This window comes from Pelodiscus sinensis, chromosome 11 (assembly GCF_052426305.1).
Source record: "Pelodiscus sinensis isolate ZL-2025 chromosome 11, ASM5242630v1, whole genome shotgun sequence".
NCBI classification, from domain to species: Eukaryota; Metazoa; Chordata; order Testudines; family Trionychidae; genus Pelodiscus; species Pelodiscus sinensis.
Genome location: NC_143062.1, coordinates 24425867 through 24450887, shown reverse-complemented (window position 1 = coordinate 24450887; position 25021 = coordinate 24425867). Strand labels below are relative to the sequence as shown.

Below are 25021 nucleotides of genomic sequence, written 5' to 3'. Positions count from 1 at the left end.
GGGTGTCACAGGGAGGAGGGGGGAAAATTGTTTGGCCTCTGATAATAGTATAAGCAGCAATGAGTTTAAACTGCAGTAAAGGAGGTTTAGGTTTGACATTAGGAAAAACTTCTTAACTGTCAGGGTGGTTCAACACTGGAATAAATTATCTAGGGAGGTTGTAGAATCTCCATCATTGGAGATATTCAAGAGTAGGTTAGACAGACATCCATCAGGGATGATATAAACTGTGCTTTGTCCTGCCACGAGGGAAGGGGACTGGACTTGATGATCTTTTGAGGTCCTTTCCAGTTCTAGTATTCTATGATTCTATGAATTACACTATGTAATTTTTTCAGTTCTATTTTGATTTCTTTCAAGGAATATTTATCAAGGCTTCAAAGAATTTGATATTTTTATAACTGCAATGGAAAATATCAATGTTTATTTTAAGCATTTTTTCTTTCTATAAATTTAACTTTTTATAGTTACAAGAAATTATGGGACAATCAGACAACTACGGGTTAGACAATGCCAATTGACGCTGAGATTCAAAAGGTAGACATGCATAACCATTAAAACACAAATCCTTAATATTACATGTCAAACTATGCAAAGGAAATATCCTTAAAACAAAATCCTCAAGCAACATTTTTTTTCCTCTTTGTGTGCTCTGTAAATTTTTATTGCTATCAATAGAAATACTTTTGTACTGGTTTGTGTGGTGAAATTGATGTTAACAGATATTTACCAATAAAAAGCTAATCCTTCCAGCCTATTTTCATAACTTGTAAAGAGCAAAATTTTCCTTCCCTGCCAGATTTTTTTAGCACTAAAACTATTTCACAAGTGAAACTGTATTTCAATTCCCAAAAAAGTTCCAATACATCTATATGCACATGTATTACCCAATAAAGTACCATAATGGTTCATCACAATATATTGCTAATAAAAAGTTAACTTTATTTTCTTTTAACAGTACCCATGGGTAGACTACTAAGTACAGGCTCTTTGTACAATAGTGTGCTACAACTGATTGATTAGTCTCAGGCAATGTTCTCTCTAAGTTTTTCCATCTATGTGCTGAATAAATTTTCTTCTGTGCACCAAAGCATTTGCAGATGTGCAACACCAACAGAAACATATGCTGCTGTCTGTGGTCAGCTGTGGGCACTCTGCCAATCCACTGGGCAGCATGTGACTCTCTCCTGGGTGGCTGCCCAAGTGCTCAGCTTATACAGGAAACAGAAATGTATATGGACAAATGACAGAGATTTCAGTGCACTATTTACATCAGGTATTCACACAACTCTTAAAACTAAATCACTATAAACTACATCTCCCATCTTAATATTGGTTTACAATATGTTCCAGTACCATTAAACTGTCGATATTGTGGATCATGTGTTGAAGGTCTAGTCATTGGTGCATGTGGATCGAGGTAATAAATTTCATTTGTTCGCACATAGGGAATAAAATGAGAAGAGGATGGTCTTTCAGGTTCAATAATGGGAGAAGAGGATTTCTTCTGTTGCATGTCTGTGTTATTTTTCTCTCTTCCACTACTGCCATTTGGAATTGTGAAATTAGAAGCATTTATCTGTCTTTGTTGTACTTCATGTAGTCTGTTTTTAACTGCTGGAACAGGTGGTGATTTAGATCTGAAAAACAATTTTCAAAAGCCTCAGAAGGGTAGCCATGTTAGTCTGTAACTTTAAAAACAACAAATAGTCTCTAAGGTGCCACAAGACTAACAAAAAATATATAGTATTATGAGCTTTCGGGTTTTGTGCAGGAAAGCTCATGATATTATATATATATATTTTTTATTAGTCTCTAAGGTGTCGCAGGACTACTCATTTTTAAACTATTTAAGTTAGACTAAAATAGCCATTTTCAAGCAATACGCTTCATTTTATTAGTACTCCTAAAATGATAAATTAAATATATTTAATGTATCTTTATAAACAAAATCTAAATTTCTCTCTCCCCTTCTCTATGCATTTTACCTGATGGGCCTCAGTGGATCATGGTAATTAGGAATTCCCAAATGACAAAGAATAAGTATAGTGACTCTGTGCTACTTCCCTTGTCACTCCATAGGCTACAAAAATTGATGAAAGAGAGAACGAGCATAGTTCTGGTTATTCTCACCAGCCAAAATGGTCTCTTGGACCCAAGAGCAGTGTCAAGGCATGGCCAGACCTGAAAATCAGGTCATGAATATTCTATTTCTACTAGACTCTTCTTTCCTATACTGACTAGCATCCTATCATTTTCCTTCTATAGTATTTGACACTTTTATTTTAAAAAAATGTAACAAATACACCTGTTTTCTAGAATTAGCCATTTGCTTGTCATTCTCTCCATACCTGAAAATATGTTCTATGCAGTTTATATAAGCAATTCATATTATTTAATGATGTGCTTGTTCTTTTAAGGATGAAATGAATTCTAAATGCCTTTTATGAAGGTAAATACAAATAAATGTGCTGGGCAAAAAATATATGCTGCAAAAGTTCATGTGCCCTCCAGAAGCATTAGAAAGGAAAAAAATAGGTCTTGTTCTTAAATAGCAGGATCTATTCCAAAATGAGGGCATGATTAGTTGCCTAATATGTGCCTTTAGCTCCCAAAAAAGTACATAAAAAGGCCATTTTTATCTGATCCAATATCCTCCTTACACAGAGAATTTGGAGGAATAGGCTCTTCAATAAGGAATTTGATTGATTTTGCATTTGGGTGCTTAAAGTAGTCTGTGTGAGGGCAATTAGTCACTGCTTGCAGAAGCATAGTTTACAAAAATGTGTACTTCCAGTATTGCCAATCTCAGCCATTCAGAAATCATGAGTAAGCCCCTCCAATTATAACTAACTTACTAATCCAGTATTTTAATAATAAATCATTTTAGTTTGCCTTGTAGAATTGAAAACCACCTACGTTCATGTTTAAAGCTCTTCTCGAGAGCTATAAGGGAATCATGTATATTTTTTCTTCTTATAACAAGTATCTTTGACATTTGAAATTTCAGTTACAAATGAGGTATCAGAGATAAAAACAATCCAACCCTAAAGCAAATCCAAAGAACATTTGAAAGACTCCACATCTGATTAGCTATCATACTTTTATACTTAGATGTCAAGCATAGTTTGACCAAGAATAGTACTCTCTGGACTATGTCTTTTACTTGAGAATGAAAAATGAATACACTTTTAATTAAGAAATTATATATTTTAGTAAAAATTGCATTAAAACATAACCAATTTCTCAATTTCCTTTAAGTCAGGGGTGCCCAAACTTTTTTCAAAGAGGGCCAGATTTGATGAAGTGAACAAGCGTTAGGGCCGACCATTTTGCCTGACATTCTTTGAACCATTAAAATTAAATGCAAATTAACTATTTTATGCAAAGTTTATTGCAAACGGAATACTTTTCATTTTGTCACATGGATGACAAATCTAAACAGGTGTTAAATCACTCTGCCTTTCATATCTGAAGGCCAGATGAAAAAAAAATCCAGGAAGCTGAAATATATGTCAGGAACATTGTAAAGTACATTACATATTATTGGTAATAAAGGTTGTCTGTCAACTTTTAAGTTCAAAAAATATGAACAGGAACATAACACCAAGTATACATGTTGTGTCCAAATATATTTATAACTGATTTAGACCAACTGACATTAACTGAGATTTTACAATGTATTCATCTCAATACATATGGATTCGTTGGGGGCCATAAAAGATAGATATTGCCAAATTACCTATGGGGCCATATTAAACCGGAACACAGGCTGCAATTGGCCCGCGGGCCGGACTTTGGACATGCCTGCTTTAAGTAATTGATATGGAATGCAGACCTACCTTTCTTCATTCAAATGACTCCTCTGATATTGTTCTTCCTAGAATAAGAGCAAAAGTAATTAAAAAAATCATTTTTTATAATATATATTTTATTTTGTAAGATGAAATTTTTATTTTCCTTCTAAAGTTCCTTCTAAATAAATTTTAGAAACGTGGGAACATACTTATTTAAGCCTTTCATCAGAGACACTGTTATAAACACTGTAAACCAAATTCAAATTATCTGAAGACAACTTACATCTCCATGAGGTTAACGTGCCGTACAAGATTAGGATCTCTAGAGCTGATGCAAAAGAAATTAAGAACAGCTATATTGGATCAGACCATCTAGCCCAGTATGCCCAGAGGGAGTGAACAGAATGGGTAATCATCAAGTGATCCCTCTCCTGTCATCCATTTCCAGCCCCTGAAAAACAGAGGCTTAGGGACACCATTCCTACCCATTCTGGCTAATAGCCACTGATGTACCTAACTATGAATTTATCTAGTTCTTTTTTGAACTCTGTTAAAGTCCCAGGCTTCACAACATCCTTTGGCAGGGAGCTCCACAGGTTGGCTGAGCACTGCATACAGAAAAACTTCCTTTTGTTTTCAAACCTGTTACCTATTAAAAAGGTAAGAAGAATCAAGAACGTTAGGGCATGTTTACACTATGCAGCTTTTAGCAACAAGAGGGTGTTGACACTGGCTTGTCCCTTAAAGTCAACTTGTGTGAATGCTGTTTGTTGGAAGTATTCTGTCAGCAAAAGTGCCATGCCCTAAAAGGAGATTTTACTTTGTCACCAGGAGAGCGTTCCTGCCAACAAAACAGCATTCATATTTTCACTTGCCACAAAAAAAAAATTAATTTAAGAGGGGGAGAAGGGTTAAGCATCTGAACAATAAAAGTTTTGTTAATGAAGTACAAGAGCAGACATACCTGTAAGGTCTGCAATTCTGGTAACTCTTCCTGGTTGGAGGCAGGAGTACATGTTATCTGTGACTCAAGGGTCACCCCTGAAACCATGACACTCCCTGACCAAGTTTTGCCTGTAGGGGAAGCCTCAGTAACCCAGAGAAGTTCTGGCCTGTTGAGGTGGACTAAGAATCACAAACCGCCACTCCAAGAGAAATTAAGGGTTAAAATTTCAAGCCTCAGAATCAGTTTGAATCTGGTTGGGTGTCCATAGGAGTGGTACCCTGGAAGAGTGTTTATGGAAAAATTCCTTGTCAATTCTTGTGAAGTCAAGGAACCAGCTGAGATCTTTGCTAACTCAGTTGAATTAAAGCAGTTAGACTTAATCAGTAACTCAGAAAAATGGTTGTCAGGAAACACAGATATAAAATCTCAGGGTACGTCTACACTGCATACTTATTTCAGAATAAGTTATTCTGGAAAAAATACACCGAAATAGCTTATTTCAAAATAGCGTATCTAAACTACAGAGAAGCCTCGAAATTAGTACAAGACAGGCTACCTTACTGTGTATGTGTTGCCTCGATTTAGAGCCCTAGGAAGCACTAAGGCAACAATAATTTTGAATGGCCCTGGCGAGGAGCGATTTCGAAATAGCAGCAGTAAGCATCCACACTACAGCTATTTTGAAATAGCTATTCCTCATGGAATGAAGTTTGCAGAAGTCAGAATAAGTCGTCCGTTATTCCGAATTTACTTAGCAATAATGGAATTTCTGTGTAGACACTTACATTGTTATTTCGGAATAACCACCATTATTCGGAATAACCACCTAACCACACAAAGGGAGGAAAAGGCTGTCGGAATGAAAAATTCTCCATAAAACATGATTATGAAAAAGTGCGTGGGGACAAGTACCTATAGATGTTTGGAACAATCAGAAACACTAGATACAGGACCCGATGCAGTACCTTTTGTGGCTGAATCCATACTAAGGATGTAAGGGTATGTCTACACTAGCCCCCTTGTTCAAACTAGGGTGGCTAATGTAGGCATTCGAAGTTGCAAATGAAGCCCGGGATTTAAATATCCCGGGCTTCATTTGCATCTTCCCAGGAGCCGCCATTTTTAAATGTCCCTTAGTCCGAACTCCGTGCCCGCTGGGGACTCTTGTGCACTTCAGCGCTGGCACCCACGTGCAGCCTAGAGTCAGCAGAACTTCCTGCTGGCCTGGGCTGTATGTGGAGTTCCGCATTTCTTCTTTGAAATGTACCAGAGCCCCAGTAGCGGCTCTGGTACATTTCAATGGAGGAATGTGGAAGTGCCTATCGTCTGGTCGACAGAAATTCCATCAACTAGTCAATTAACCGGATTTTAACATCCTTAATCCATACTAAAAGCTTTTAGGCAGAGCCCTATTATTAAATGTAGGTTCTTCTTCCCTGACATAAAGGAAAATAATTTTTCTTATAAAGATTATTACGGTTTATTAAACTTCTGAACATGCAATTATACCCTACTTCAACGTATCTTGTATTTTCAAAGACCAGCATTCCTGAAAATTAACTGCAGAACTCAGTGGAAATAATTGCCATTGGCACTGACTGCAAAAGCAACCGCAAGTGGAGAAATGTCTTCCATTTTGCAGTTTTGTCCTCCACACTCACTTAAAACATATACATGAATATCTACAGACTGTCAGAGATTACTTATTGTGCTTACAGACTTTGACATTTGTAGCATTCGTTTTCAGCCAAACAAATAGAAGATCTTGGCTGGCTACACAGAATTACACAAGTAACTACATCCCAGACACATTTTTCTCTGAAAGGTAAGAGTTGGTGTGAAAAGGAGGAATGGGAAAATATCAGTGCTAGGAGGTGCATGGTAGCAGCAGTATTTTCTTTAAAGTGTGGGAAGCTAAGACTTTTTTCAGCCATGAGCTACTGATGATGTGTGTTTAGTGGTGTGGGAGAAGGAAGAGAAGGTTAAATTATAAAGGATGTACTTTGTTGTCAAAAATTCTCTTACAAATCAACAACGGCTTTTTTGTTTATACAAATTAACATTGCTCTGCCATCCCCTCACTTTAAATGGTCACAAAGGAGCAAGTCAGTATCATAACGCCAATCTCCAAGAGTACAATGATACAGAAACTTGTTTCTTGCTGCCAGTCGGATTTCCGCTTTACACAAAGTCTGTGTCTACATTGGTGTGATTGCTGCCTGTCTACACTGGCGGGGAGTTCTTGCGCAAGTACACTGACGTTCTAATGTATAAAATCAGTGCTTCTTGCACAAAAACTCTGATGCTCCCGCTCAGTAATAAGCCCTCTTCTGCAATTGTTCCTGTGCAAGAGGCCAGCGTAGACAGGCAACATGAATTTCTTGCGCAAGAAAGCCCTATGGTTAAAATGGCCATCAGAGCTTTCTTGCGCAAGACAGCATCTAAACTGGCATGGATGCTCTTGCGCAAAAGCACATCTCTTGCGCAAACGCACATGCCAGTGTAGACGCTCTCTTCTGGAAGAGTTTTTGCACAAGAACTCTTCCGCAAAAGAGTTCTTGCGCAAAATCATTCCAGTGTAGACGTAGCCAAGGAATAAATGACAACTATATGACGGCATAAATACACAGGAAAGGCTTATGATGACGTCTACATTCATGTGAGTAAAATATGAATGTATTATATCACTAGAATACTCACGTTACTGTATGAAGCACAGGAGTTGCACCAACGATCTTTTAGCCCAAACACAAATGAGATATTAAGTGAACTAAGATTACAATGAAAAATTGCTGCTGTGAAACTCCAAATCATTACCTTTGTGACTGCATGTCCCTTACTTTTTGTATTAGTTTCCTGGTGAGGTGAAGGAGACCTTTCTGGAGAGACTTCTTTCTTTTGGCAGAGTTTGCCTGGAGTATTTCTTTCTACCAATTGAAGCAGCTCTATCTGTCGTCTTACTTTCTTTTCCTCCCTTTGCTTTTGTAGTTGTCTAGGGTATCTTTCTGATGCTGGAATATACCTTTTCCCAGGTTTGTTTATGTTCCAGTCAGGTCTCTTTCCATATTTTTCCATAGTTTTTGTTTGTTTCTCTTTTCTTGCAAATTGGTCATATAAATCAGTGTAACTGTCAGCATTTTCTTTTTCTGAAATTTTCTTTTTATCTGGATACTGCATTTCTTTCTTACATTTTTTGGTGTTACATTTCTCTTTATATTCTATGGAAATTTCTGGAGATGTACTGTCCAAAGTTCTTCTCTTTTCAACTGACTCAATACATGTTTCAGTGCTGATAAGTGCTCTGGTGTCAAAGTCATCTAAAAACAAAAGTATCTCTTTTACATGTTCTTAAGCAGGCCACATGACTTCTTCAATTTATATTTCAGTATTTAGATTATAAATGCATTACTAATCATGCTATTCAAAACACTGGTTGCTACAATACTGACATACTTTATTTCTTATAATGTTTCAGAGTAAACAGCAAAGGGGAGAACCAAAGAATGATCAGATAAACTCAATCCATGTTAAAAACACGGGGAATAAAATGTAACAAAACTTAAAATGAAACATCATCTTGATATACGGAGTTCATCTTTTATTTGGATTGCCCAATAATGAACAACATCATGAAGCTTTATTCACTTTTTCAACAAACTTCTGAGAGTTCTTGTTGGGGTAAGGCAGTATTGCCTGTCAAGTAAGGAGCCACTCGCAAAGCCAATGTCCAAGCATCCCAAAGCAAAGAACATGCTAGGGACTGTGATGGAGTCATGGCAGCCACCACAGATAGGATGGCTCTGTTGTCAAAGAGAAGCCAACAGAAATTAAGAGTGGTGAAATGGACAGAGTGAATAAGGCCCAGAGTACCTACACAGAGGCCATTAAGACTGGGCTACTTACTAGGTGTTTGTTACTTCCCAGAAAGCCAGGAGTGGAGGAAGTGATGGATGTGGAGATTGTAGAATAGTTCTTGCAAGGTCTTCCTGTCATGGGGAGTATGAGTGTACTGGTACCAATCCTCAATATTGGACAGTGTGGTGAAGCTGACAGAAAAATTCTCAGAGGACAATCTACCCAAAAAGATCCCTTGGCGAGGACAGGAGATGAAAAAGAAGTTGATAGATGCTCAGCCAGGAAAAGGGACTGAGAAAAGGAAAGAGAAGTCCAAAGGGCCCTCACGCTGCCAGAAGAGGTGTGGTTTGTGTTCTGAATGTGGGTGGCCAAGACACAGAGAATGTCGGTCAGGGATTGCAAGTCTGTGAATTTTTGTTCTGTGAGATTTGATGAAACTCCAGTGGATTTTACCAGTAAGGTTAGAATGTTTGCATGGGGAAACACTGCTTCTTAGCAAAAATCCCCTTAGAAGTCAAGTAGTTATGCGGATTGTGGAGGCTTTACCCCATTCATTTGTTTTGGATCTTAACTGGAAATCCCTCTCAGTGAGAGGAGGAGGAGGAAACGCCAAGGTACTGGAAAAGGAGGTAGAAGAAGAGGGCTGTTAAACAAATAAAAATACCCAAACAATGAGATACAAGACAGGAAGGTCAACAAGAGAAAAGAGAGAGGACAGAAGGAAAAACAGCTGAAACAGGGACTAATGACTGAGGAGTCCCAGGAATGGATCAGCACAAGAATAAGATGTCAGACTAACAAGGTACCAAAGTATCATGGAGAGTGAAGAGAGTCTACAATTAGATGAACAACAAATTAGGAAGGCCAGATAATAGAATACCCTTGTCATGAAGAATGGTTGAATTCTGGGGACAAATCCCTCCCCCACCACACACACAAGTTGGAGAGTTTTATGTGGGTAGAAGAAGCCGACAGACACTGATAGGGTCAGGACAAATCCACAGATGCGGTACAAAAAAGCAGGAAATTGTGATAAAGGCAGAGCTAAGTCCAAAAGAAAAGAGAAGAAAGGAGGTATGTGGCAGGAGTTCTGAGTCAAGAGCTGACTCAGTAACCTCTCATCCCTTCCAATATAGGTTAATGGGGATCTAAGTAGAGGACCGACTAACAAGTAGGGCCATAGCTGAAGGGCTAATTAGAGGGCAGAAGCAACTATAGCAAGTAGGAAGAAACAAACAGAAAGGAAGGATACCTTGGAAAGAGAGATAAGGAATGCACAGCCTGAAGGAAAGCAGAACTAACTGCTGCCAATAGTGCTCTCTTTTTCCCCAGAAGAAAGAGGGAAGCTGACTTGGACATATACGTAAATACTAGAGGCAATGGCTTGATAGAACACTATAACAATGCATAGTGGTAGGAAAGGTGGCCTAAGTGAGTGTGGTATGTATCGACGGCAAGAGAGACTGGCAGGTGCCATATGACATCTTTGCCTTCTAGAGAGAGACAAGTTTGAATTTCAGTGTTTAAAACCAATAAACCACCTTCTCACTCTATCAATCCCCTTCATAAATTACATTAAGCACACCCTGATATTTAACTCCGTAGACTTTGCAAATCTCCATTGATCTTGCTATACTTGCTGCCACGCCCAAAATATAAATTTGTAGTTAAAGAAACAAAATAAAATGCAATGAACTGGCAAAGAGTCCTGTCAGGCCTGACAAACACACTACACCTAATACTTTGCTGTCATAATATTTATCTATGAAGAATACCATGTGAGTTCTTAAATGAAAGCCAGAATCATGCTGGTCCTTAATATCATTGTGAAATGTAGGTATTTATAAAGTATCTTCCTATAATTTGTTTCAAGTTGTTACGTCCCAGCAGAGGAGAAACCCAATTTTGCCAAACAAAAGGATTTATAGTCACATGTGTACGTGGGTCCTATGAAGTTTAAGCGTTGTAAGCAAAACACAATGGGAGTAATATCTGCATTTCCTAAATCTGTGAAAAGAGAAGGCAGTGGGAGAACTCTGAAGGAATCATGGAATTGAAATATTAACTCGGAATCCTGCTCTCTCTGGCACTGGGACTGCAGTGGAAGGCAGGCTGTTACTGCTGGGGGAAAAGGGGATAGACAGACTGCTGCATAGAGCAGGGGAGGGAGGCGAGGGGCTGATATCAGAATATCACTCTCACTACCAGTGTACTGCTCTCTTCTGAGCTGGGATGGGGGATAGAAGGATACCAGCTGTCTGTGCATCAGCTTCTGCCTCAAAATTGGTGGCTTCCAGATGCTGTGTGAACTTAAGAGATGGCATGCTGACACTGTTGACTCATATTTAGCTTGTGGTCCACTATGTCCCCTAGATCCCTTTCTGCAGTACTCCTTCCTAGACAGTCGCTTCCCATTCTGTATGTGTGAGACTGATTATTCCTTCCTAAGTGGAGTACTTTGCATTTGTCCTTATTAAAACTTCATCCTATTTACCTCAGACCATTTCTCCAGTTTGTCCACATCATTTTGAATTATGACCCTAATTCTTTGAATTATGACCCCCCCAGCTTGGTATCATCTGCAAACTTAATAAGCATACTCTCTATGCCAATATCTAAATCATTGATGAAGATATTAAACAGAACTGGTCCCAAATCAGAACCCTGCGGAACCCTACCTGTTATGCCCTTCGAGCAGGATTGTGAACTGTTAATAACTATTCTCTGAGAATGGTTATTCAGCCAGTTATGCACCCACCTTATAGTAGCTCCTTCCAAGTTGTATTTGCCTAGTTTATTGATAAGATCATGTGAGACCATATCAAATGCCTTACTAAAGGCTAGCTTTACCATGTACACCGTTTCTCCCTTATCCACAAGGCTCATTAGCCTATCAAAGAAAGCTATCAGATTGGTTTGTAGTTTACAAATCCCTGATGGCTGTAATTTATCACCTTATTTTCTTCCAGATATTTGCAGATTAATTCCTTAATTACTTGCTCCATTATCTTTCCTGCCACAGAAGTTAAACAGACTGGTCTGTGGTTTCCTGGGTTGTTCTTATTTCCCTTTTTATAGATGGGCACTATATTTGCCCTTTTCCAGTCTTCTGGAATCTCTCCTGTCTTCCATGGTTTTTCAAAGATGATAGAGAAGGTATCTGAGCCTTTAGCTATCAGCTCCTTGAGTATTCTAGGATGCATTTCATCAGGCCCTGATGACTTGCAGACATCTAATTTTCTTAAGTAATTTTTAACTTGTTCTTTTTTTATTTTATCTTCTAAACCTACCCTATTTCCACTAGCATTCATCATCAGACTTCTTGGTGAAGACAAAAACAAACCTCTGCCATTTCCAAGTTACTTGTTATTGTTTCTCCCTCTTCACCAAGCAACAGGCCAACCCGGTCTTTGGTTTTCCTCTTACTTCTAATTTATTTATAGAATGTCTTTTTTTTACCCTTTATATCTCTAGCTAGTTTGAGCTAGTTCTGTGCCTTTGCCTTTCTAATCTTGCCCCTGCATACCTGTTTGTTTATAATCATCCTTTGTAATTTGACCTAGTTTCCACTTTGTATATAACTCCTTTTTGATTTTTTAGATCATGCCCATGAGGTACTGCAAATCCTTCCCAAAGCACCCTCTGAGTTAGTTGCACAGTGGGATAGCTATCCACAGTGCACTGCTCTCTGCATTGATGCAAGAGCTGCTATGGTAGATATGCTCCCACACAAGTACCATAGTGTAGACATGAAACAGCAATTTAATTACAGCAGTGGCTGTATATCATAATTTGCACTGACAAAACCCTGTAGGGTAGACAAGGCCTTAGCTTCCCTATTGCTGCTGCTATTTACTCTTGATATTCTCACATGGCTATATCTGTGTAAACAGTCACTTCTCATTTTACTCACTGCAGCATAAACAAGATTTTCCTCTACTGATAACCTGAACCAATGAAATATCTAGACTACCATTTTTTTCATGCAGAACATGATACCCTATTAAATCATATTATTTTTTGAATTTATACCTGTTTGCACAGCAGTATCTTTCCGAGGAGAGGTTACTGTTTTTACATCTTGATGCACTTTACCGTTCACTTCAACAGAACAATGTTCATTATTTACATTTGAAAGGCCAGTATTATGACACACATATATTTTATCACCTAAAAATAAAAAACAAGTGACTTAAGTAGACCAATTAACAGAAAACTGATTATCTAAATCATAGTATCAAAGGTATGCTATCACTGTAATTTAATAATTAGAGCAGGGTTGGGGAACCTTTTCTGAGTTGGGGGCCGCTGACCAAAAGACAAAACAGTTGGGTGGGAGGGCAGCAGGGGCTGGAGTGCCAGTGTTGGCTCCCCAGTGCTGGGGGGAGAGAAGCCCTGAACCCTGGAGGTCGGATCCAGGCAAGCCAGGGACTGCATGGCCCCTGAGCCTGAGGTTCCACACCCCTGAATTAGATTAAGAATTTGAGACACAAGGATTCTGGGTTCTAGTGCTGACACTGTAGTTGACTCACTATATGACCGAGGAACATCTTCAAAAAAGTTACAGGACTCAGGCATGCAAGATCCACTGAAAGCCATATCAGTTGTGCTTGTGCTCCTGAAAATGTGTCCTCCTTTTATAAAAAAGGAATAATACACTGCTTGTGTTTGGGGCTTGACTAGCATTATATATGTTTAGTTTGAGATAATTGACTGGAAAAAAGTTTAAAAGGGTAACCGATCTGTCTGGTTTCTAAAGCCAAGGAACAACGTCTAAACTGACAATGTTTTTTTCTTGAAAATAGTATCCAGAACTCATGCAAATTCTACAAAAGTAAAATAAAATATAGTAAATATTGGTACTTGCCACCAGAGCTACCAAGATTTTTTTGCAGTTTTGAAATGTCATGTCCTTTTTGAGCCAATTCTCGAATGCGTTGTTCCTGTTTTAATCTCTGTGCCTGTTCTTGTGCTCTCTGCATTGTCTGATAGAGCTCATTTGTTTTAAGAGTCATGATTTCCTATTTAAAAAGGGAGACAAATGCATGAGATCATTTAGTCAGAGAATAAAATAAAAAGGACTGCATTATCACTCTAAATTTATATCCACTCGTGTCTTTTTATAGTTTGATATTTTGTTTAAGTGAGCAGAAGAAATAAGAGATATAAACATCTTAATGTGATACTAATACAAAGGCTCTTAACGTCAGTGCTGTAGTAGCATAAAGAGCTAGACTACGTTGTGATCCCCTAGATCATGAGACCTGAAGGAAAGAAAACAGTGTATCCTACACCTATGGAAGAGAGATAGCAAAACAGCAAGTCATCCCCAAACAAAGATGCCTTCTTCACACTTTAAGGCTCTGTGGATTTAAAGTGCAGGAAACTGAGCTAGGTAACAGCTCTCATCAGCACATAACAGATTTCAGAGTGAAAAGAATTGTTGAAGTTCTGGTCTCTGTGGCTCTTAGTATATACTGGTAAAGGGAGGGGAGCATCTGATAGCTTTAAATTTCCTGAAGGAGCTGCACTTCTTGAGAGAGGTGACTCCAGTAAAACAATGCAGTGAGGCAGGTCATTTGTACAGTATCTCAATTCCTAAGATTTACAGGGATGCCTCTGATTTCCCTGCAGAATCTGGAGCCCTGTGTGGTTTGAGATATACCTGCATGATGCTTTCCTTGAAGTCCACAATATCTGCTCTAAAAGACAATAGCTCAAGTTTTGTGGCTTAAAACAGCAGTTACATCTTTTATTTCTTCTCCTTCCACACACCCCTTGTCCTAGGGGACAAGGAGAAGACTGAGAGGGGACATGATGGCGGTTTTCAGGTATCTAAAAGGGTGTCAACAAGGAGGAGGGAGAAAAATTGTTCTCCTTAGCCTCTGAGGATAGGACAAGAAGCAATAAGCTTAAACTGCAGCAGAGGAGGTTTAGGCTGGACATTAGGAAAAACTTCCTGTCGGGGTGGTCAAACACTGGAATAAGTTGCCTAGGAAGGTAGTGGAATTTCCATCTCTAGAGATATGTAAGAGCAGGTTAGATAGACATCTATCAGGGATGGTCGATGACCTTTTGAGGTTCCTTCCAGTTCTAGTGTTCTATGATGCTACCCTAGCACACCAAGTTTGAATCCACAAAGGGGTCAGAAGGTTCTTATCATTGGAAGATTGAAATAAAATTTCAATGGAGTGTTCAGTGTGGTGTTCACAAAAATTATTGTACTACCTTCAGAATGTGTCACTGATTTTTGACATATTACTAACATTTATTCTCAAGAAAACCTTCAGCCCTGATCATTATACATCTAGTCAGGCACATTACACTACATGGAGAGTCACAGAAGCCTCAAGCTACAGACTAATACCAGTCAGATATTCTAGGATAGAATTGGAGGTCAAAGCACAATTTTTGCTGTTTTAACTAAAAAATTTAAAAATGCTATTTTGGGTACAAAACATTGCATAAAACCTTTATCTTCCACAGCTTTCTGTAAAACCGTATTTGAAGATTTTTGTCCATGTCGTTTTGTGTAAACTGTCTGAACCTCAAACCATTCCCACCCACCAATAAAATCACCCCCAATAAAACAAACAAAAAAAACAAACCCACAACCTTCAAACCGGTGAAAACACAAAATGAATGATGTTGACAAGCAGACAGATTTCATGTAAAGTTAGAAATTACATTTTTTTAACTATGGAAAAAAAGGTGGACATTCATTTCTTCAATGAAAAAAGCTTATAGCAGTGTTGGAGGGCAGTAATTCAATACTTCTTCCTCACAAATAGGGTGATATTAGTGCTGACTTAATTTTCTAAGCATTTTAGTTTAATCAAGAACCATGGGTAACATTTTTTGAAGCTATTCCTCAAGTTGTCAGGTCTTCCATTTCATTATTACTTAATTTATTTTACCTGAAGTGTGGCAAAATCTCCTACATTGCTTCAAAAATCAAGATTCTAAATCTAACTATAGACACAAATGGAATTTCAACACTGTTCTTGCCTCTTGTCTTAGAAATAAATAGTAAATAATACTAATCTAAGTCTTTTAGGCATCGACAGCTCAATTAAATAACATCATTTAGTTGCACAAAATAAAGGCTTAACAGTGAGTGCAGACACCCACTTCCTTTTGTTTTTGTTTGAGCATATCCTCTTCAAACTGTTTTTGCATTACTTCTCGTTCCCGTGTTAAGCGGTGTTCTTCTTCTTGTTCTTCCCATTTTCTTTGCTGTTCTTCCAGCTGCTTCTTCCTTCGCTTTTCCTCTACTTGAGCCATTATAGCTTTCTAGAGATGTCAAAATCATGACAAAATTAGTAAAATTAAAAGATACTATGCATAATATGAAATATATCACAATTTCATGTCTCCCACATGCATTAGAAAATATGTAACTTGTATTCTGATTTCATAAAAGTCCAGTTCAATAAGAAAAGTGATTATTCTCTGTGCCTCACAAAATAAGTGAAACTTCACTCTCTGGTAGGTAAATCTATTCAGAGAAAGTATGCCAAAGAAAAGTACAAATTTAAAAAAAATTTATCAGGGTGTAGGAGGATTTGCACACATGCTCCTAATCCTATCACTTGGATTACTTTTTATAAGCTTTATCTTCTGTGGGAAAGATAAGGCATTTGGGTGTACTCCAATAGGTTTGTTTACACTGAAAGGTGTCATAGGACTCCAATCAATCACAATAAATTATACAACCATGCCAGTGGATGTAAAAATAATTAGGGGCTTAATGTAAATGAGAGAAAGCACCATTCTGTTTTAAACATCTGTTGACCAGAAACTACAATATCAGTCCAGTCAGGATTAGAAGGAAGGGGTCCCCAAATCCTGTTAGAGCCCTAAGGATGTGTGTCATTTTTCTGAGGCACGAGTTTAATAGAGGACTATAAGCACTTTACCGACAGTCATTAAGTCTTTCACACTATTGCTGTAAGTGGCATGTACCTGGTTAACCAGGGTAATCTGTTGAAGTCACAGTTTCCTTTCCTTTGAGCAATGTATACTCGCACTCAGGCTCCTGCTCTAATCGTATCACCACACTTATTCATTCTTCCCATTTAGACTGTGTCAGATTATAACGTTATTGTACCTGATGTTCTAACTGTTTCTGCCGCCTCCTGTCTCTTTCTTCAATTTGTGCAGGATCCAAAAGAGCGGTCATTGACCGGAGAAAACTACGAAGAGAATCATTTAAATGTTTTGAATGAAAAAGAAAAATACAGAAATCCCACAGTTCTATTTAATCTGAAATATCAGCAATATTTAAATGTAAAACTTTTTCCAATATATGTACTTTTCATTCGTTGCCATAGGTATGCAATATAATAAACAATGAAAGTGAACTAAATGATGTTATTTTTGGTAAACATTACTAGTGAACACACTCTTTCAATAGGGAACCATACAAATTCCTGTAGAAAGGAGTAATTACCAAATTAATATCATTTCAGACTTACTCACTTCTAAAGACATACCAGAAATAAATTGATTGGGAAAACTACTGTAATTGAGGCATGCACTTACCTGGCTTTTTGACTTTGTTCTAAAGTAGTGTTCTCAACAGTTTTTTCTACATTCTCCACCTTTGAATGTATTAGGTGGCCTAAAGATGCAGATGTAAAAGGATGAATAAAAGAAGTCAGGGCCTGAGATTCAGGGCACAGGCAAAGAATTTCAGGCTCCTTGGTGTAAGTTCCATTTATGATGGGATGTTGTGGAGTAGCACAAGGATGGTTCTTTAAAGAATCAAAATGCACTGCCCATCTCTCATGCTCCTCAGCCTAAACAGATATAAAGCAATAAAGAAAATGCGAATACACTCAGTTATACTGTCATATAAATTATGTTCAACTGAATATTTTGAAAATGTATTTCTATTTCAGTGAAAGCTAAACTGTAGGATTTGCATTTTTAAAGTTCTGTTTTAGAGTTGTAGCACTTAGAATAGTTAAATGGAGAAACAGGAAAACTGGTTCATATGAAAGTGACCTGAATCAGACCAAAATTCAAACAATCTTTTTGGTAGTTAAAAAAATAAATAAAATAAAATAAAATAAAATAAAAAAGCTTACAATGCACTACTATATAGCAAGACTCAAAAACCAGAAAGTGAAAAAGTGAAGTTTGTCATGAACCTTTCAGTCTTGCATAAGTTAATATCAATATAGGCTTTTCTATACAGCTTTTGCTGCAACCTTATCTTGATGTATATGTTTCCACAATGACTCCATTATGTCTGTGGTCAGAAGTCACCTGTGTGGTGTCCTCATAGTTATCTTGCTCTGTTCAGTGATGGTAACTGTTCAGCTGAGTGCAAGTATTCTCACTGTATGTTGTGCTGGCTCTGCGCAGATACCCGGAACAGCAGAGCTTGAGAGAGCCCCCAAAGACCACAAAAAATGAGATAAGGTCCAAAGGCACCAGGCCAGATGTATTGTAAAGGAAGCACAGTTAATAGCTGCCTTGCTCAGATGTCTACAGTTATGCTAAGAATGTATTACTTTGTACACGGTGGTTCAATCAAAAGATTGCTATCCATCATGCTGTCATTTTAGTCCCTACTCTGAATCACTATGTCCCTGTTATCTGTGGGGAGTGTGCTGGTACCAAGATGTTTTTTAATGAGGTGTTCTGTTGCAATCCCTCTGGAATGGCCTGTGCACAGTACCTGTTAGGTATGTTTCTACAATATTAGCCCTGTTCTTAACAAGTTCTATGAGCAGGGTCTGTCTCTGGCTCACAGCTTAACTTTGCTTTATATTAGCAAGGTCTTGACTATTGTAGTCGAAGCTTCAGACAAGGCCTGTAGCTTATGTTTTAAGCCCCGATCTTATTACAAGGCTGCTCAGTTTGTCAGTTACCATACTAGTCACTCTTCTAAGCAGCTTCATTTTGCTCCCCAGATATTCTCTCCCTATCAGTCTGAATGAGTAGCAGCAGCAAACTTTTTTGCTTGAAAGAAAGCTTTTCTTAAATACTCTTTTTGGGGCCATATATTAGAGCAAGTATTAATATTATTTCTGGCCAGCTCACATCCATCTCTCTGCACTTTCATTCTGGCACAGTAGTTGAGCATGTTAGGCTTTATGCAAGTATCCTCACGAATAGGAATTGTCTTGCTTCCCCCTAATTTTTTAACCAGGCAGCAGAGCCTGCTAAGAAACAATGCATTAATAACAGAAGGCATTTCATATATGAAATCTTTCAGGGAAGGAGCTATGTCAAGATCATTCTCAGCCAGGTCTGGAATGGGGATGTGAATGGTTAACTAGTTAAGTGATAAGCCTCAACACCAGTTCCAGCTGCTTTAGCCCTGTGGGGCCCACCAAGGTATGGGGTGCTCCAGCCCAGTGTTTCCCAAACTGTGGTCCGCGGCTCAGTACCGGTCCTTAGGAAAAAAAATACTGGGCCTCAGAAAATTTTTTGCGAGAGCCCGCCTTGCTGCCCACAAACCCCAAGATGAACACTGCGCTGAACTCCCAGTGTCAACGGAGGTGGCGTGGGTTTCCTGCAGGAAGTGCGTGGGCTGCTCTCCACAATAGCCGGCGTAGTACCTAAAACGCTGGTCCATCGCGCGCTGGGGACTTTGTTCCCCTGCTGCCTTCCTGCATACGGGGGGATGGGTAGGGATCCAGGACTGTGCCAGCTCCAGCTACTTGGGCGGTGTGTGCTGCCGTGGGGAACGGAGGAGCGGTCTGGGATTTCCCTTCTTCCCCCCCCCATGCAGGAAGGCAGCAGGGGAATAAAGTCCCCAGTGCGCCAGTTCCAGCTGCTCGAGTGGTGTGTGCTGCCATTGGGAGCAGAGGAGCAAGGCGCGCGGCGTGCGCTGCCCGAGCAGTTGGGGCTGGCGCGGTTCGGGACTCCCCCTCCCACTGCGCAGGAAGGCATCAGGAGTGCAACGGACGAGCGTATCAGGCTGTTTGGGCGACAGGGGAGCAGCCTGCGCACTTCCTGGGCCTTGACAGCTACAGGATCCCCAGGTATCAGTCTCTGTCCCCCCCCCCCCCCCAGACCCCGACAAGTACCCTGCCCCAGCACCCATAAGCACCCTGTCCCCTTGCCCCAGCACTCATTGACACCCTTCCCCAGAACTCTGTCCCAGCACCCACAGGCACATTTGGGGCCACATTATTGAGGTTTGAGGGGTCTGGAGGGGTTGTGTTTTTTTATCTCACTTCTGTGGCCCTGACTGACTTTTCTGTGGACTAAAGTTGGCATTGGGGGCTTTGGGAAAACCAGAAACAATTTATTAGCATATTCATCATTTGCTTAATGAATATGCAAATATGTTACTGGTCCTCCAAAAGCTCATGAATGGATTTACTGGTCCCCAGTATCAAAAAGTTTGGGAATTCCTGCTCCAACCCAGCCCAGGTGTGGACAGGCAGAGGCACTCCAGCTGGCTAGAGCACCACCTGCCAGCCCCCCTTTAATTGGTTAACCAGTTAAATATTTGGTAAACCAGTTGACCAATTAAACAGGATTTTACATCCCTAGTCCGGCAATCTCCTCCATAAACATGAACTTAAAAAAAAAAATCACAAAGCATAGGTCATGTTCAACGTGCTGCCCAAGTTTTCCGAGGAAGAGGTATGTTGTTTCCCTCCCCCAACACCACCTAGAGATTTTTTTTTTCTGATCCTACACTGCCAAATGGGCATTCTGACATGACATCCACACAAGCCAAAAGGAACCAAAGTTTCTCCTGTGGGTGCTCTCAACTCTGTGTTTCTCATTAGCCTCTCCTAACCAGAAGGAAGTACCTTTTTGGAAGAGTAGGGGGGGTGGGGGGGCGAGAGGAAGACGTTCCCTTACTGTTTGCCCTCTGAAAAAAAGAAACTAGCACATTCCATATAGAAGTCTTGCACAATGTCACTTCCCCCAAGCATAAATCCTCTTCTCTGGCAGAAAAAGCTTTAGTCCTATATTTGAGAGACAAGAGAAGCAAGGAGTCCAAGAAAAAAAAAGGAATTTGAAAATGTTATCAATTCTCCCACTGTTTCCTGAGTTTCTTATTCCCCTAAGGGAGATAAGTTGTCTGATTCAGACGAAGAGCTACATTAGTGTATTTGAGAAAGAATTTTTTCTCCTGTAGATCTTTCAGTATAATGTACAAAAGGATGACACATGACACATATTAGCTGACATAGAATGAACTCGGTTTCCTTTTGCTGTCAAAGTGCCAGAATGCTACTTCTGCTGTTGCAGGCAGGTTGTTTAATTAGAGCTCACTGAATGTCATAACAACTTGAGGTAAACACTTGACCCTAATGAAGTAAATGGGAATTTTGCCACTGACTTCAAATGGGCCAGGATTTCACTTTTGATTTTTTCAGAGGTACATGGTATCCAAAATTCTCACTGATATCAATAAAAGTTGTGGATGCTTCCTGTCAGTCTTTCAGGGCTGTGTGATCTACAACTTGATGAAAGACTTCCACCTGAGCAGAAATGAAAGGAAGGAAAAGCAAAACAGACTTTTTTTTTTTTTTTTTTTTACTACAAATCACCCCTCTAAATTAGAGCTACCTTTAATAAACTATGTTTTTCCGCTATTTTTTGTAGTTTAGCCTCTTCCTTTTGTTTGTCCAGATCTCGAAGCCACTTCTTCTGTTGTTCACACTTCATGGTACCAAAGGGGTCTTCCACTGGAGTAGCTTCCTGAAATAACAGATGCTGGTCTCTCACCTGTAGCAGAGTAATTGCCTGCTCTCCACTACTCTATCTGGCACAAAATAATAGATTTCATTTTCAATACAATCAGTCTCCAATTAATTATCCCATCAAGTTCTTCAGAACACTCACCATAAAATGCAGCTGTTGATAGACTCTCTAATCATCTTTATTTCTATTGATATCATCAACAATAGTTAAACTCTAGCAAATATGGAGAAATTAACTTCCTAATTTTCCTTCTTTTTTGCATTAGAAGCTTACAAATCAGGTGCTTTCTTTGAAGTCCACCCTATTAATGTCATCTCTAAAAATTTCTACTAAAAATGCATGATTTCATAGAAACACCTCATAACTTCAATAACCTCGTAAACACTGGATTCAGATGCAGCAATAAAAAAATTTGGAAAAGGCATGCTTAACTAAACTAATAGACACACTGTAAATTCATCTTAGAGACAAGATATTATATGCCTTACCCCTAACACAAATGCTGTATGAATGGCAGCTGGCAAGTCAGGAGAACTAAAACTAGAGGACTGTACAGTTGGACCACTTGATATATTGGGTACTACTTCACTAGCCTCCGTGACCAATGTGGTTCTAAAAATGTGGTTTTCCTCAGTAGCAACACTCAAATCAGCTGGATATGTCATCTGCAAATAACAGAGTATTATGGTGACTTAAAAAATATTCAATTTAACTTTTTTGGTTGGTTGTTTCAATATAAAAAACACATTTAAAATACTTCTAAATAAACTGTAACATGTACTTTAGGTTTATACAAGCTGCAGCTCATAGAAACTTCTAAAAATATCCAACAAGACAGGAAAAAAAAACCATGTCAAATCCCAAGATGAACAACTTTCAATTGATTCTGAATGCTACAAAGAAAGCAATAACTTGAGAATTCTGCTTAACAAAGTCCAATGAAATGGACAGAATGATACCCAGTCCATTCTGGTTATATTCCCAAGAGGCTGCCTGTATCACTTATTTATCAGGTTGCAAATATATTTTTAAACCTCCAGAAGACACGCTTCCTAAGTCAAGGCATATTAGGTACTAAATCTGTGAAATAAATTTATAAGTAGAGGATCCATCCTACTCAGTCTCTCTTACTACTGGTTTAGACATAGAGGGTCTACACTACAGCACTAATTCAAACTAACTTAATTCGAATTAGTTAATTTGAACTAAGCTAATGCGAACTAGTGCATCTAGACCTAAAAATAGTTCGAATTAGCGTTTTGCTAATTCGAACTAGCATGTCCACATTGAGTGGACCCTGAACCGAGGTTAAGGATGGCCGGAAGCAGTGCCGGCAGGGCATCAGATTAGGACTTGGAGCGTGGAGCTGCTGTCTCAGGCTAGCCGAGGGCTGTGCTTAAAGGGACCCAACCCCCACCCCGGACAGACAGTTCTCAGGGGTTCCCCGCTCACTTGTCTAACTCGATGAGGGACAGCAAAGCAGTCCTGGCTTGGAGTGCCCTGAATGCCCACACTGGGCACATCACAGCACTCAGCCATCAGCCCAGCTGCACTTGCCGCAGGCTGCCATCCGGGAGGGGGAGGTCAATCGGGGGGCAGCAGGAGAGCTTCCACCCCGAGGATCCCACAGAGCCACCCCAGTCCTTCCCATCGGGGGCTCGTAACCCATTCCTCCCTCACCTCCTTCCACTTACCCCTCCCTAGCTCCCCTTCCTGATGTACAAAATAAAGGACACGTGTGTTCAAAAATGGAAACTCTCTTTATTGAGCAAAACTCGGAGAGACTGGGAAAAGGAAGTGGGAGAGGGGAAGAGAGAGGGTGGAAGAGGGGAGGGCAACTAAATTGATCAGGGGTTTGGAACATATGAAGAGAGGCTAAAGAGACTGGGACTTCTCAGCTTAGAAAAGAGGAGACTGAGGGGGGATATGATAGAGGTCTATAAAAGCACAAGCGGTGTGGAGAGGGTGCATAAAGAAAAGTTCTCATAATTAGTTCTCATAATAGAAGGACTAGAGGACACCAAATGAAATGAATGGGTAGCAGGCTTCAAACTAATAACAGAAAGTTGTTCTTCACAAAGCAAATAGTCAACCTGTGGAACTCCTTGCTGCAGGAGGCTGTGAAGGCTAGAACTATAACAGAGTTTAAAGAGAAGTGAGATAAAGTCATGGAGGCTGGGTCCATGGAGTGGTATTAGCCAGCGGATAGAAATGGTGTCCCTGGCCTCTGTTTGTGGAAGGCTGGAGATGGATGGCACGAGACATTGTCTTGGTCATTGTCTTCGGTCCATCCCCTCTGGGGTAGCTGGTGTTGGCCACTGTCGGCAGACAGGCTACTGGGATAGATGGACCTTTGGTCTGTCCCAGTATGGCCGTTCTAAGCTCAGGGTCGGGGGTCTCACTGGACCACCTTGATTTTCATGCAAACCTGCTTCTCGGTGGCCAGGCTGGCAGCTATCCTGCCCTAAACGGCCACTTTCCTATGCCTAGTGCAGTGGTCATGGATGAGGTTCACTATGTCCTCACTAGACCAGGCGGGCGCCCGCCTCTTGCGGCCCCGGGCAGGCTCCTGGGAGCCGCCAGCCTGGTCCTGGGAAGAGGCAGAAGGCTGGGTGACAGCGGGTGGCTGACTCATCCCGTGCCAGGTGCAGGGTCTGCTGACTGGGTGCTGGCAGGCTTGCACCTGGCACGGGCACCGTAGCCAGACCATGCCCCTTTAAGGGCTCCAGGGCTGGGAGGGAGGCAGAAGAATTTCCCTGGTGGTGCCCAGAGTGGCCACCAGGGCAAGCTGGGGAGGGCTAGCCTCCCACTAGTTCAAATTAAGTGGCTACACAGCCCTTAATTCGAACTACTTAATTCAAACTAGGTGTTAGTCCCCAGCAGACCAGGGAGACGTGGAGCAAAGCCCGGAACCTGTGGTAGAGCAGGTGGGGCGCTGCCGGTTGGTCCCGCAGCACTGCTCCTTGGCGCTACTGGACCAACCGGGCAGCACCCCAGCTGCTCTGCCCCAGGAGTCCTGATTCAGCCGCTGCTGATCAGTTTCAGCAGCGGCTGAATCAGGACTCCTGGGGCAGAGCAGCTGGGGTGCTGCTGGGTTGGTTCAGTAGTGCCGAGGAGTGGCCGCACTACTGGACCAACCCAGCAGCACCCGAGCTGCTCTGCCCCAGGCGTCCCCAAGTTAGCCGCTGCTGAAACTGACCAGCGGCTGACTACAGGAAGCCTGAGGCAGAGTTGCTCTGCCCCGGGCTTCCTGGAATCAGCTGCAGATCAGTTTCAGCAGCAGCTGACTTGGGGATGCCTGGGGTTCTTAAGTTGAATCTGTATGTAAGTCGGAACTGGTGTCCAGATTCAGCCGCTGTTGAAACTGATCAGTTTCAGCAGCAGCTGAATCTGGATGCCAGTTCCGACTTACATACAGATTCAACTTAAGAACAAACCTACAGTCCCTATCTTGTAAGTAACCCGGGGCTGCCTGTATTGTTTTATTCCTATCAAACCAAAGAACAACGAGAGAGGAAAAATCAAATTAAGAATAAATGTTAGAAAGAAATGTCAGAATGAACATAGTACATAGGTAGGAATTAAAGATAGTTACAGTCTAAACAAAAAGTCACAAATTATTGGTTGTAGGCAAAGTATAAAGTTAAGAAGCTGGTTGCATGAATCTTGACATGAAGTTCTACATAGGCTTTTGGTGGCAGCACTGAAGGGGTCTGATGCAAGACACACAAGAGAGTAG

At 40.4% G+C, this 25021-nt stretch overlaps 1 protein-coding gene across 11 annotated transcripts in view; it reads right to left on the bottom strand.

Annotated features, from left to right (window-relative positions):
- Window positions 1-25021, bottom strand: part of CCDC66 (coiled-coil domain containing 66) — a 78622-nt gene that overhangs the window by 25640 nt on the left and 27961 nt on the right. For 8 of the 11 annotated variants that reach the window (XM_014577397.4, XM_014577398.4, XM_014577401.4 and 5 more), the window contains 10 exons: window positions 21771-21947; window positions 21148-21279; window positions 17143-17399; window positions 16709-16793; window positions 15730-15891; window positions 13466-13619; window positions 12631-12768; window positions 7561-8060; window positions 3843-3880; window positions 1357-1640 (listed from right to left, as the gene is read on the bottom strand). In XM_014577397.4, the coding sequence (XP_014432883.3) occupies window positions 1357-1640; window positions 3843-3880; window positions 7561-8060; window positions 12631-12768; window positions 13466-13619; window positions 15730-15891; window positions 16709-16793; window positions 17143-17399; window positions 21148-21279; window positions 21771-21947 (1927 nt within the window). Of the gene's footprint in view, window positions 1-1356; window positions 1641-3842; window positions 3881-7560; window positions 8061-12630; window positions 12769-13465; window positions 13620-15729; window positions 15892-16708; window positions 16794-17142; window positions 17400-21147; window positions 21280-21770; window positions 21948-25021 lie in introns of those variants that run through there. The other 3 variants (XM_025188561.3, XM_014577406.4, XM_075938893.2) reach the window with 3 other exon arrangements.